Genomic DNA, 14,811 nt, shown 5'->3' with positions numbered 1-14,811 from the left:
TCAAAGAAATTTTATCCACTTTGCAAAAGTCACAGACATACAGAACTGGCGTATTATTGTATAGAGTAGTCGATAAGGCCCGTGGAAAAATCCACTTAGACAGGATAACAGAGAAAACAACCGTCATTAAAATTTTGATGACGTCAGCAGAGACATGTCAGAACACAAAATGTTTTTTTCAGAAGTGTGTATGCCTGTTGCCTTCATCGTATAGATCTTGAAACGCTGAGCAAGAAAATGTATAGGATCATGTACTTTTGACAAACGGTTGCAGAGATATTAGGGTTTAAAGGTTTTTAATGACGTCATCAACCCGTCCATTCCGAAACGGATTCGGGGATCCGGGTTTGGGAAAATTACTCAAATTGATCCTAGGTGGTCCCTAGTTACCCACGCGGTGAAAAAACATTGACGTCACCACATCGTTTCCAAGTTATTTGGCCTCAAAGTTTTAAGTGCATTGTAATGGCTTCACTAATCTTAATTAACTTTCCTTTGACGTCAATACTATTTTATCGGTAAAGTTTGGTAAATTACAGAACAATTTTATAGGCGATGTTTTATAGAATTTGTTAAAGAAAATTTTGAAGAATGTAATCCACTTTGCAAAAGTGACAGACAGACACACGGAATTAGCGTATTATTATATAGACTAGTCGATTAGGCCCGTGGAAAAATCCACTTAGGCAGAAAAACAATTGAAAAGTTCTGTCATTTGAATTTTGATGACATCAGCAAATATTTCAGTATATTGAATATGCCTTTTACTAAAAAAAATAATCTGAAAATGCATAAAAAGAAAGTATATAAGTCATAATTTAACAAAAAAGTTCTTAAAATCTAACACAAAATATCAAATGTCAAATCGCATGAAATCCTCCCAACAAAACTTCAGACAAAATATGAAAAACAACGGCGTGCAAGGTGTAAAATCTAGTTAGTAGAAAGTTACAACATTGACAGTCACAACCCAGACAGTTACGACAACAATAATAATAATAATGTCAGAAATAACACATATCTCAAATATGTATACATCTTATTATGTGATTATGTTGAAAACCTTCAATATTTTAATCTAAAGTGTCGAAAAGAAAGGCTTGCAACAGTAAGCACAGATCTATGAAATAAGTTCTTTACGCATTTTAAACAATATCAAAAAGCCAAACTTAAACAAACACAAAACACCTAAAAACAAAAAGTTAAACTTTGAAAAATCATTTATTCGGTTGCATACCATCCTCTCCCGCAAAAATATGCACAAAATGTAAAAATTAACCGGTTAACAAAACAATTTTTTGTCTAATGATCCGTACTGACTTTACCAAACATTTTAACCTGAAATGTCGAAAAAGCAATATGCAAGGAGTAAATTTCAAATCAACAAAAATCATTATTTTGAAAACATTGTATATATATATGGTCCTTCCTCACAAAAGTTTACAATAAATGTAGAACACAAAGGTTTATGAGGAGCAAATCAAAATATGAACAAAAATCAGTTCAATTGGCATGTTCTATATTGTCTTCAGCCATAAAATCTTCCACAAAGTTGATATGAAACCCATCAAATTCAACTCAGAAAAAGCAGTCATTTAAGTGCATACAAAAATACAACTTGTAGAATATCAAATTATTATTTTTAGTATATATAATTGCATATGGTCCTCCCTCACAACAGTTAAATTTTTGCACTAAATTTGCAACACAAAATACAAATTCTAAATAATTCCTATGGTTTTCCTCAAAAGTTTAATCAAAATATAAAAGATGAGAGGTGAACGACAAAATCAAAGTTTGCAGAATTTAACTATTTTGGTATATATATGTCTATTGATATATGCCCTTATAACAATATTTCAATCCAAAATTTGAAAAAGAAAAACAGTTTGCAACAAAATCAGTTATTCTGATGATATTGCATACACTTTTTCTCCACAAAAGTGTAAAAAAAGAATGGTTGTAGGAAATACTTCTGATTCAACAAAAATCAGTATTTGCATCTTGTACTCATTAAATATTACCCAAAATTTCAAAAAACTGTGATTTGGAACGCATCAAATTTATAAATAGAGAGGGATCAGTCATTTCGGTATGTTGTACAGAGTCCTGCCCGGTAAGAATTTAAACAAAATATAAAAAAACACAAGTTTTTTCGGTGTTGTACTCCCTCAAAAAAGTTGAAACTTTTCTTAATTGAGACAAAATGCCATAAACAAAAACATTTTAGTTAGAACATCTAGAACAACAAAAATCACTACACTTAAGGTACCAGAATTACTACACGTTAAATAAAAATCGTTTCGTCATATTGCATGTAACCGATGTATATAAGTTTAGTTACACAAAATGTGAAAAATACATTATTTGCATACACAAATTGTGAAAAATACATTATTTGCTTAAAAACAGTCCTTAAACTCTTCTTAAATATTATGTAATACTTTTTTAAAAGTTGTTGTGGCTTGTTAATTTAAGCTTAAAATGTCAATTAAAATAAGTTACAGTCACATTCTTAGCAAAGACCACTAAGATTAGCTTACATGTAAAAAGCAACATAAAACTGAAGCTAACATAAGGTAGCTACAGCAGCTAATAGCTGGTCACTTAAATATAAACTGGAGACTTAGCTAGGTATAAAGAACATGGCTACATATTTATAAATTCCTAGCTACCTAGCTAGTTGTTGTTGGTGTGGTTGATGCTAGCTAACAAACATGTCTCGCATCAATAATATCATCAAAACTTTAAAAAACATAAACAAACCTTACAGAAACCTTTCTATACTTCATTTATATACCATGCCCCTTTTTAAATGCTTTTGTAAAGATTTATTTTGAAGGCAAGAGAAGACAAATGCTTAAAAAGGACAGCCATCTTTTTTGCAAACACAATTTCCGTTACTTTGTGCTAGAACTTCATTTAACAAACCACACAAAACTCGCGGCTTTTCACGACAAAGAAGACATAATTTTTTCGGCAACATCAAAGATTTTTTTCGGCAACATCAAAGGAAAATGACGATATCAACTTTGCCTGTTACAGACACACGGAACTGGCTTATTAATATAGAGATTTTTGTTGCGAAAAACTATTGTTTGACGAAGTACAGCATCATTTGTTTCTGTTTTTAACGGTTTTAACGGTATTTCACAAGCCACTACCCCTTAATGAAACATTCTCGACGTACTTATGTCAAAATTGCAGGGTTTTTTATTCTTTTTGCGGTCACATGTTACCGTTGTTTCTATTTTTCACCCCCTAATACAACAAGTACATTGAGATTAAATTTTTACGGTGAATTAAAGAAAATAACTGAATCTTGTGCCAGCCTAATAGAACAACATGCGAAGTTAGTCGCAGGATAATTCGGCAGTTTCTTACATATTAAACCATTTCATTAATAAATTTATTGTCAACTTTATAATATAGTAGTCGATAAGGCCCGTGGAAAAATCCACTTAGGCAAAAGGCCATTAAAAAAATAATTTACTTTAGATGTTTTGCTGACGTGAGCAATGCCTATACAAAAAAATGTTCTTAAAATCTTTCACAAAATGTCAAATGTCAAATCTGACAGAAAATAAAAAAGAATAGCTTCCAAGGTGCAAAATCTAGTTCATAAAAAGTTACAACAACGACACTCACAACATCGACACTCACAACACCAATACTCACAAAACCGACAGTAAGAACAGCAACAGTCACAACACGGATAATAACAATGTCAGAAATAACGCATCTCAAATATGTACATCTTATAAGTGATGATATTGAAAACCCTCAGTAATTTATTCTGAAATGTCAAAAAGGAGGCCTGCAAGAGTTAGCACAAATCAATCAAAATAAGTTCTTTACACATTTTAAATATTGTCTTTCCCTTAAAAGCTTATACAGAAATATAAAAAGCCACATTAAATGTAAATCTACAAAAATCAGTCATTTCAGTTGCATACCATTCTCATCCTCCTTCCCAGGGCAATTTTTCGCTTTTTTGATATCCGAGACGGCGCGAAGAAATGACCTTGGCCAGGCTGGTTAAAATCAGCACGATTCGTGCTGATTTTTAATTTATTCAAAGTTTGGTCATTATGTTAAGAATTGCATGCGGACCGCCGAGAACACTGTATTGCAATAATTTATGTTTTATTTTTAATCAGAAACAAGTTAGCTAAAGTGTTTGGAGTTTTTGCTTCGAGAGAATATGATTGCAGTGTTGTTTTTTGGCTACATACAAATTTTAAATTTATATTTATTTTAAAGTTTTCATCCATCTATAGCTAGCTAGCTAGCAAAGGCCTAAGACGTACTTTTGTAGCTACAAGGTTTGTGCCAACCAAGGTATAGTTATGATTTTTAGCGATCTTTATTTTATATTATAGTTAAAAGTGAAAGTACTTTCAGCTAGCCACAGAATTATCAGAGGGTTTTGTGATTAGAATTACACTGAAGATGCCTAGCTATAGCTAGTTAAGTTTTTAGTATCTTTTTAGGAACATGCAGTCTTTCTAATTCCATTTTTGTCTTGCAGGCGACTTATTGCTGACATAAACCTCTATAAATCTAAGTTGAGGCTTTATCACGCCGGCATTATGGTCGCGTGTAGCTATATATTATACTAGTATTGAGTCATTAAACGTCATCAACGTAACCATGTGTCAGATAGAGATCAGATATATACGTTTGAACGTATATATAATAACCGGCTCCTTTTGTCTGTTACTGTTGTTGTAACGTGCATATACACCTAAATAAAATCGTATTGTCAAAATTTTTTACCTAACTTGTTATTGTTAGGTCAAAATTTATAATTGTCTATAAAAAACTTATCGCCCTGCTTTAAATGCTTAAATTTTGAAATTCGGAAAGTATAGCTATTAGAGAATCATTTTTTATGCCAATCCCATCAGACCAGCCTAAAAGCATCTCCTAACAAGTTTTAGCTCAATATCTTTCTTTTTCATCTTTCTTTTTCATCATATTGCACTTTTGCTTTTTCACAAAACGGGTCCCTGGAAACTCATTTACAACTAAATGGCCACTAAGGTCAAACCAATTGACCTTTTTCAATAATTTTATGTTTGTTGCTTTACTAAGAGATTAAAAGTCATAAAACATAGGATGTTACATTTCACGCAGTCAGAGAAAATTGTTATTTAATCTGTAATCGATTGTTATTTAAAATCAGTAACCGATTGCTATTTAATCTGTAACCGATTAATTAAGACTAATTAGAAGGTACGTGCAGATTAATTAAGCGTATAACTATTTGCTTAATTAAATGGTATGAACTTCTTAATCCAGTTTTTTAACCTTTTTTAACCAAATCAACAGCATGTGATTTTATTTTTTTGTTTATGCTTATTTTTTATTTATTTTTATGTTTTTGTGTTCTGCCTCCCTTAGAAAGAATATTAGCTAGAGTGTAAAAGAAGGTCTGTTCTGGAGAAATAGGATTAGTTATGTATACCTGTATATACCTTGTGTTGTATTTGAGCTAGCTAGATAGCTGCTAAACATGTGTTCGAGCAAACCTAGCTACATTGTGTTTTTTACTACACCATGTGCACAAAAGCTAGCATAGCTAGCCTTTCTAGCTCTAGTCTAGTAGCTACCTCCTCAACTGCACTGCAAAAAAAAAGAGTACAACTAAAAGCTATTTAATTTTGTTTGCACGGTAAGCTATACTAACAATGCCAAATATTTTATTTTTCACAAAAATAAATTCAGACCAGCAGAACATAAACATTCCAGCGTCCCTTTCGCACATAAACTTAGCCGCCATTATTGTTTTTCTGTTATTATTCAATTTTTTACGCATAAATTAATTTACTTGTACAATTAATTAATTAATTTACTCTTAATTTACAAATACTTGTAAATATGTGTTGTTACAGATAGACCATGCGGTAGACTGATTTTAATTGTTTTACAAAGTTATTAATGGTGAATGTTTAATTTTTTTCTTAAGATGGAAGTAATCCTTTTAAAAATCGGATTTTTCTTTACTAATTAGTTACGAAAGGTTATTTTCAGACTATATAACCATATTTTTTCTGTTATAACATACTTATCACGATTTTATGGCTATAATGCTATTATCTTTCACCAAAAATATTTAGCCTCAACAATTCCTCTTTAAATTAAAATTCATGAATAATTAATTACTTCTGCTGGATATAGCTTTAGTCTACGCGCTTGCGAAATTGTACAAAAAGAAGTGACGTTATTATTAAAGAGAAACGTTAATAACAACTAAGATGGCACATTAAGTAGAAATTTAAGACAATCTTCATTATGCTACACTGCACGACCTTTAATTTTCGATAGCATTTTCGTTTTACTTGAAAATTTTCAGACATGCTTGATGAATCATGCAGCCATGATATGGTGTGCGGAAATCTTTTTATTCGGAATATTTTTCTTTAACAGCCTTTGATGCTGCAGGGGATGCTAACAAAGAATCTTTTGAAAAAACAAAAGGCTATTGTTGAAAAAATATGAATGAACAAAAAAACTCCGCACATCGTTTTAACAGGTTTAACCCAAGGTTCATTTAAAAACAGAAGCTGATGAAAAATAACGAGATGGTAAAAAGGTGGAGCTCGTAGATGCCGATTTTTTTAAAATCATTTTATTATGTATTAAGGCCTATATTTTTAGGAAATAGTAAAAAAAAGATATAATTAAAACACTGACTAAATAATTCAGCTACTTGGACAGCCATAAGAGGGTTGCTGCCACCTTAACGACGGGTTGTTTCCTGGGTTTCTGTTAAACCGAAGTTGCGGTAAAGTTTTTTTCGAAAAAGATATTGTACCTACATGAATGTGCGACATTGTTTACCTGTACTGAGAACGCTGCCCAGAGTAACATTCATTTTTGAACTTTCGCCGACATAGGTATACCTGTACAAAAGTGCTCCACCTGAATGTGTGGCACAATTTACGGTTCTAATTTATTGCACCACAGGGGTTTTAAATGCTGGGTAACACTTTTACTTGTGGTTTACCTTAATATAGATATTAGTGGTATTTTTAGGAAGTATTAAAAAAATGGTATAAATAATACACTGAGTGACAGCTAAAAAAGGGTTACTGCCACCCTAAACGTCCGTTGGAGACGGTACGATACAATAGACACCTTGTAAGCTATAAATTTTCATACTTAGTGTAAATTTTTAGGGAAGTACGGTATATATGCAATATATCGAAAAGGCATATTTTTCTAGACAAAAAATTGATGTGTTAGATTTTATGGGAAAAGAAAATATGCAAAATGCCAAAAGTATTGATTTTTTGTTTCCCAGTAACTATTGTGTTTTACATTTTGTGTAAAATCTTGTGAGGAAAGACCATATAGAATATTACAAAATCATGATTCTGTGCGTAAGTACTCACAAAACATGGTATTTATTTAACAGTAACTCCATATCGCGAACTGACGGTGTGGTTATAAGTGATTTAAATTCTTTTGAGAAATATATTTTCAACTTAACCTCCGCGCGGTCAAGTATAACTTACTTAACAAAAATTCGTGCTATATTTATTTTTAATATTTATATTGAAAAAACAAATATTAAAATCATTCCACTTACCCAGAGCACATTTCCAAGATGATAATAAATTTGATCATCGGTGCAATTTTTTTCTTTCAGAAAGTATCGTGCATCACTATAATGCTCCCTGAACAGTGTTTTAAACAAAGATGCAATTTTTCCTGGCAGGTATTTATCCTTAAATTGCACACCGCCTTCTTCTTGTGATGACAAAAGTCTTGAATTCCTAGACGGAATACAAAAAGTATTAAACACTTGCTAAAGGCTGAAGTAGGGTATCAATGATCATTTTTCAAGGATTATTTTTAATATCATTGAAACTGATAAAGCAAATGCAATTTATATCTCCTTGATAATAACAAACCTGGCAGTTTTTCCTTTATAAATGAAGAAAAATGTTGAACATGTTTTACTTTTCATTTCCAACTATTGTTTGAAATGACAAACCAAAAATTTTTCGTATACACTATCATTTGCCAATGATCATTAAAAAATGATTTTATAAAAAACAAATCGTACTAACCTCATTTGTAAATTTTTGATTTCATCTAAAAGTTGTTGGGCCCTGATATTCTGTTCGTTTAGGCTGAAAAATTCCGGGGTAATGATTTTTAAGTGTATTAAAAAGAAGTGAAAGTAAATAAAAAAAACTTCGATTCATAAGCCAAGGAGCAGGTAACAAGACAAACAAAAACCAGAAGTCCTAGATAGTTTCCAAAAGGTGTGTACCTGCATAACATAGTTAAAAGTTTCCTGTGTTTTAAGTGTGCTATGTGTAAATTCTTCTTATGCCGCTCGTTATTATAGCTAAAACATTTAAATAGCAAAAAAGAATGTATTGGAAAAATATTAAAAGGTAAAAAAAGGTTTGTATTAAATTTGATGTGGTATCACATTTTTTTAGTTCAATGTGGTCATTAAGAAGAAAAAATTTATCGGAAACAGACATGTTAACAGAAGGTATGTACAATATCGCACCAAATCTACAATGCAAGAACTCTTTTGTGCAGCTACCCTTGCGCCAAGATTTTTGTGGTATAATTTCTTCATTGTAAACTTTACCAAATTCTATTTCTATTTGAATGAAATGTGATATGACAAATAACAAAAGGTTAAAAAAGAAGACTAAACTTATTTCTAGCGAAATATTAACGTACAATGACTGTTTATAGGAGCAATACAGGAGAACATTGTCTGGCCTCAAAAATACAGAAGTCAATAGTCCAAGAAATTATTTCAGCTTGCTGCAATTTGCAGAAAACAAAACATTTTTTGATAGAAACCATTTCCTTTATGGTATTAACGAGATTCAAAAAAATATATATATGTTACACCAGGATATGTCGCAATCAACGTGATATGTCGCAATCAACGGTAAATGCCGCAACGTCGCCGGTAAATGTCGCAAGTCAACAGTAAATGTCGCAAACTCAACGGTAAATGTCGCAACAGCAAATGTCGCACCATAATCGATGATCAACGGTAAATTTCGCAACAGCAAATGTCGCACCAAAATAGATGATCAAAACGGTAAATGTCGCACAGATAGAAATCACCATGTTACTCTCAAAATGTTCTACAACATAAGTATCACTGAGGGAAGGAATAAAAATTTTGAAGAAGCTAAAAACGTTTTTCTTACATAGGCAAAACAAACTAAACTTTAATGTTATCTCGAAATAAAGGCCACTTATGAAAAGACCACTTCTTTATGATTTTGTAATGTGCAATGAAAGAGAAGACGTTAAAACAAAAGTTCGACAAATCGTCAAAGTAAACTTAGAACATAATTTTCACTGTAAAAACGTTTCTTTCGTTCTTTGTTACAGTTGTTAACACAACAAAGAACGCCATAGAAAATATTACAAAAATAAGAGAATATGTAATATAAACAAGTTTTTAGATGCCTTTATTGTTTGGGCCAAGTGATGGATAGTATTGCAAACCACCCGTATGTTAACGCTTTCAATGTGATTATAGCTGTATCCCATCTCACCAGCCTACCCATGCATTTCCTTGGTCTGCTTTTGATGTTTGATATAATGTCCTTCAATTCCAAGCATATCGCCCTGCATCTCCTGCCACTTAACTCAATTATGGTGTAATAATATATATAACTAGTCCTTAGCCCGTGGAAAAATTGCGCAGCTAAGCTACCATTTTGCGTGACAGAGAGACGGACGGACAGACGTATACGGGTATTATAATATAGACAACACATGGCTGAGCGGTTAGTACAGTTAAACAGAGTTAAACGGGCATATAGACATATTACCCTTTTCCAAAAAAATGTTTTGCAACTTCGGTTTAAATAAAACACAGGAAAAAGCTTGTTGTTACCCTGTCCAGTTAAAAATATCACTCAGCCATTTAATTTTTCAGAATAAGTTTTCATAACAGTAATAAAAGGTTACCTACCTAACTGCAGTTAGCATAATAATTTTGTTGTATCTAGCTCAAAACTGCATTTGGCTACTTTCACTTTTTGCCAGAGATGGCTATGAAGAGCTAGCCACAACCAAAACAAAAAAAATATTGATATACCAAACTAAGTAAAAACTTTAGAGAATGGGAATAAATAAGGCTAGCTATAGCTTCCTAGCAGAATGCTGCCTTGAAATCTACGTTCCTAGCTAAAATCTGAACATTGGTTTGTTTAAGATTTATACATTGCTAGAAAACACGACGATATATTCATCTTAACATGTAAAAACAACAAAATAAATATTCCTATAGATACAAAGTATTTAGGAGAGAAAAAGGTCAAAGGGGACTTATGAACCGAACAACATCACCTTCAAACTAAATTAGCTTCCGGGCATGTTTTCGTTGTTTATCTGGTTCTGGCGTGATTCCGAAATCATTCCGAAATTATGCTGTGTCCAACAGAAAAACGAAATTGTGGAGCACGTTTGCTACACGCGAGGTATACCAAGAGAATTATTGAGATTCTCAAAACTTCGATAGAAAAAAATTATATCAAATCAGGGTAAAGAAATAAGAATAATATTTTTTCACGAAAGGGTAGGTTATTTTTTTGTCTACTAGAACAAATAAGTTTGGACCGAGCAGCTCTAATAAAAGTTAGCTAAAAATGCCAATAAATAGGCTTTGTACCCCCCTGCCCCCGTCTTTCGTATCACCCCCCCCCCCCCAGTGATTTCCCGATTTTCCGTTTGCCGGGAGCGAAAGACTGGGAACTACACTCAAGCAATCAGAAAACGGCTATCGGCTAATTGGAATTATCGTGTATTTTACAGACCAAACACAACTACATAGTTTATACCAAGTCCTGATAGTAACTGGCTTAGTTGGCATGCCATTTCTCTTAATATTTGGACTAGGAAAGCTTGTATATACTTTTGAAGGCACATTATATTAATTTGACCGTTCATAATGCGCAAAAACGTGTTATATTTATGGCTTCATTAAAAAGATTTTAAAGTACCAAATTATCAGCTTGAATTGGCATGTTTGTGGTATCCTTTCCATGCAGCAGAAGAAAAGTGAGTGAGTTGCGAAGGAATGGATGATTTGAAAGTTATATTTACGTTTTTTCCTTGGTTTGATGTAGCTAGCTAACTAAATTACTTTTTGGTGCCTGTGGCCATCATGGAAAATTATTTTTGCTGTCATCCTTTAATCGAATCATTAGCTAGCTACCTCTAGCTGTACAGTCAGAAGAAGAAAATTCAATTCATAATGATTAACAAAACTCTTTCTTTTTAAATATTATTATGCAATTTTTAAATATTTCCTAAAACTCAAGTTGCTTCTTTATTTTGTGGCATCGTGGCAATAAATTAAGTCACCAATCCAAAACTAACAGGGGAAAATATACACGAGGATGCCGATAAGCCAACAATGATTCAAAAATCTACAAAAATTAAAATAAACTTACTATGTGGTAGCGAAGTTCTTAAAAGAACTGTTATCTTTTATCAGACAGTGCCTTTACCTGGAAGTTCTACTTTGTTTACCTACTTTCGCATGTTGATAAATTTTTCAACACTCAAACCTTGCAATAATTTTTTCAAAATTTACAACATTTACAAAATTGTGATTATTATCAATATTTAATTTTATAATTCTGTGGAAAGAGGTTTTAAGAAATTTCTCGGTAATCGTTTTTGTTTAGTTTCGGGCGATCTAAATTTCTCGTACCTTCTGAAAAGAAATATTCCGCATACATATATTGTATTTTTGCCAAAAAAATCACTACTTTTGCGCAACGAGTTGTTGTTGATCCGCGATGAGTTTATTTTAGAACCTCGTCCCCAGGGTTTTCTACGTCTATGATATTCAGTTTTGGTGTATTTCCAGATATCAGTTGCAGTAAGATGTAAGCACCTCGTCGTATTATATCAAAGAGAAACAAAAAACACTAGGGACAACTATTGGCTGGTTTCAATTTTGCTTGCAACTTGCGTAATGCTTTGCAACCTTTTTTAAATATTACATCTCGTGGACGTTTAAAGAGAAAAATGAACTTTTTACTTCTGTTATTATTACTTGGAGGAGATATAGAAACTTTTCCAGGACCAAATGGTCCGTATAATTTACCTGAATTAGATAATTTACCTTTTTTTTAAAAAAAAAATGAGTATGATTCACCAAAAGGTTCGTGGATTGGCTTTAAACAAGGATTATATTAAAAATATTGTTGATAACTACAACATCGACATTTTTACAGTCAGTGACTTTATAGGAAGAACAGTTTATTTTTAACTGATATTTAGAACCTGTAAAAATATTAATGAAATAAAAATAAGTAAATAAAATATGATCGATGATTTTTCAAATTATTTTCATGTGCTTAACCATCAAAAATATATTCGAAACAACCACCATATAGATATGATCAAGATATGATCAAGCTTCACTGTTCAAGTCGAAATATGGTCAAATGAATGTAAAGTTTTCAGTAGCAAAGGTTTATAACAACCTTCCACTGGATATTCAACAAGAAATATATTTTTCACCTTTAGTTAAAGATTATTTTAAGTAGTTTTTGCATGTTATCTTTTGTTCTCTTTTGTCCATTTTTTCTATTTTTGCATGGTTTTTATTTTATATTTGTCTGTCATTTCACTTTCAATTGTTCCTTTTGTATGTCATTTTCCGATTTTTTTATTTGATTTTGTCTACCGTTTTTAACTGCTTTATAGTTTTATATTTATACATATATATTGATTTTGAACAACAGGACAAGATTGATAACAGTGTATATATGTTGCTGAAGTGTTTGCCTAGCAGGTTGTGGAATTAGATAAATTTATTGCGCAGTGTAAAAGCAAAAAAATTTTATCAATTCAGATCGGCACACCTATACTCTCGGGTTTAGTACCCTCTATCATTTGGCCGATCATGTGGCTGAGTACCAACCTTGTTTCCAGCCTACCGTGGTGTTTCCATATTTCATCAGGAGAACGAACACAACAAAGTTGTTTTAATGAAAGGTGGGTTTTAAAGCGTAGTTAAAAATTTATTCTAGTCTCACCTTTCTTTTATTTCTTTTATATACAACTGCCTCCTACTGAGCTCTTGTTGAAAACTAAAACATTTAAAAAGGCAATTAAAGTTTGTTTTTAAGGTTATATGTTATATGTTTTATGTGGTATTACACTACCTTAGAAAATAGGACTAGCGCATTTTCAAAAGAAAGAAAGAAAGAAAGAAAGAAAGAAAGCTACATACTTGTTAAGGTCTGTCTGATGACTTGTTGTGCTGTAAAGATAAAGAATATATTTCTGCATGATATAACCTTATTTAAAAGACTTGTTTAACTTTCCCCAGAAAAATGTCGATTCATGGGGGGGAACAATAATAATAAAATTGATGGCATCCCCAATGAGCTCATATGCAAAAGATTTTTTGTTCAGAAACTTATGTTCGAATTTTAAAGTACTTAAATTTCCCTAACGTAATTAAGCCGTGGTATCTAAATCTGTTGGATAGGTTCTTTCTTGGACAATTTGACTAAATTTAATCTTAGCTGGTCTCTAGTTATGCGGGTGATGACATCAGCTATCTTCATTCGTTTTCAAGTGTTTTATAAGTACAGCGTGATGTCTCCACAAATTTAAATAAACTTCGTTAACATCAATATTATTTTGACGTCAACCGTCTGTAAATATCACAGCCCAGTTTTATAGGCGATATTTTATAGACTTTGTTAAGGAAATTTGTAATAATGAAATCCACTCTGCAAAACTCACATACAGGTATACTAAAGTGGCGTATCATTTTTGGGAGATACATGAAAACTGTTACGCGTGATACCTTTCTTCAAGTTCTTTTTCATATTCAATGATTTTGGCCCTTTGCTCTTTTAATCTAAAGTAAGAATGCAAAATTATAGCCCAATGATGTATTCAACAAATATTATACAAAGTTACCCGTGCTAACAAGATTTTTCCCGTCGTGCATCGTCGATGTTTTGAGCAACGTTAAAATATTTTTGGCGCATTTCATGGCACCACTTAGTTGACGTTCAAATAATAAATTACGTCTATTATTGTACAGACTTAACTCGTTACAATATGACACAAAAAAGTTTGAAGTTTTTGTAATCCTTGCGTGACGAAAAGAAAAGCAGTGTCCACCATCATAAGCTTTTTGGAAGTTATTATTAAGTTAAATTATAAACACCCTCTTTTTTCGTGTGTAATGCTCTGTATTAAAAAGAAACTAGTCAATAACACCTCTGGGGAAAAGCACTTCAGGAGAACAATGGAAAAAAGAACCACCACTTGAATTTTGATGACGTCTTCAAGGACCTGTCAATGCACACAATATTTATTTTTGAAAATTTGTTTATCCGTTGCCGCTATTTTGTAGAGCTTGAAACGCTGATCAAAATAATATATAGGATCATATGTTTTTGACCTCGTTTCCAAGTTATTTGGCCACAGGGTTTTAACTGGAATGCAATGGCTTCACAAATCTTATTAAACGACGTCAAGTCTTAATGAATTGACGTCGTCTGAAACGTCAGGAAGATTACCAAATTACACATCAATTTTTCGGCCACATCAAGGGAATATGAACACATCCACTTTGCCTGTCATAGACAGATGGACACACTCTCTGTATTATTATAGGAGACTAGTCGATAAGGCCCGTGGAAAAATCCACTTAGGAAAAATGCCATTAAAAAATAGGTTGCTTTAGATGTTTTGCTAACGTCAGCAGCGCATATACAAAACAGAATGTTCTTAAAATCTTACACAAGACGTCAAATGTCAAATCTT

General features: G+C 32.2%; 1 protein-coding gene across 4 annotated transcripts in view; it reads right to left on the bottom strand.

Moving 5' to 3' along the window:
- The window catches only part of LOC130629944 (uncharacterized), a 65,974-nt gene that overhangs the window by 25,098 nt on the left and 26,065 nt on the right, over positions 1–14,811 (bottom strand). For 3 of the 4 annotated variants that reach the window (XM_057443332.1, XM_057443331.1, XM_057443329.1), the window contains 6 exons: positions 13,841–13,894; positions 13,256–13,285; positions 13,059–13,112; positions 8,288–8,365; positions 8,082–8,144; positions 7,598–7,784 (listed from right to left, as the gene is read on the bottom strand). In XM_057443332.1, coding sequence (XP_057299315.1) covers positions 7,598–7,784; positions 8,082–8,144; positions 8,288–8,365; positions 13,059–13,112; positions 13,256–13,285; positions 13,841–13,894 — 466 coding nt within the window. The remainder of the gene's footprint in view (positions 1–7,597; positions 7,785–8,081; positions 8,145–8,287; positions 8,366–13,058; positions 13,113–13,255; positions 13,286–13,840; positions 13,895–14,811) is intronic. The other variant, XM_057443333.1, reaches the window with a different exon arrangement.

This window comes from Hydractinia symbiolongicarpus, chromosome 2 (assembly GCF_029227915.1).
Source record: "Hydractinia symbiolongicarpus strain clone_291-10 chromosome 2, HSymV2.1, whole genome shotgun sequence".
In the NCBI taxonomy this organism is placed as follows: domain Eukaryota; kingdom Metazoa; phylum Cnidaria; class Hydrozoa; order Anthoathecata; family Hydractiniidae; genus Hydractinia; species Hydractinia symbiolongicarpus.
Note: the sequence above shows the minus strand (reverse complement) of the source record. Positions and strands in the feature narration are given on the sequence as shown.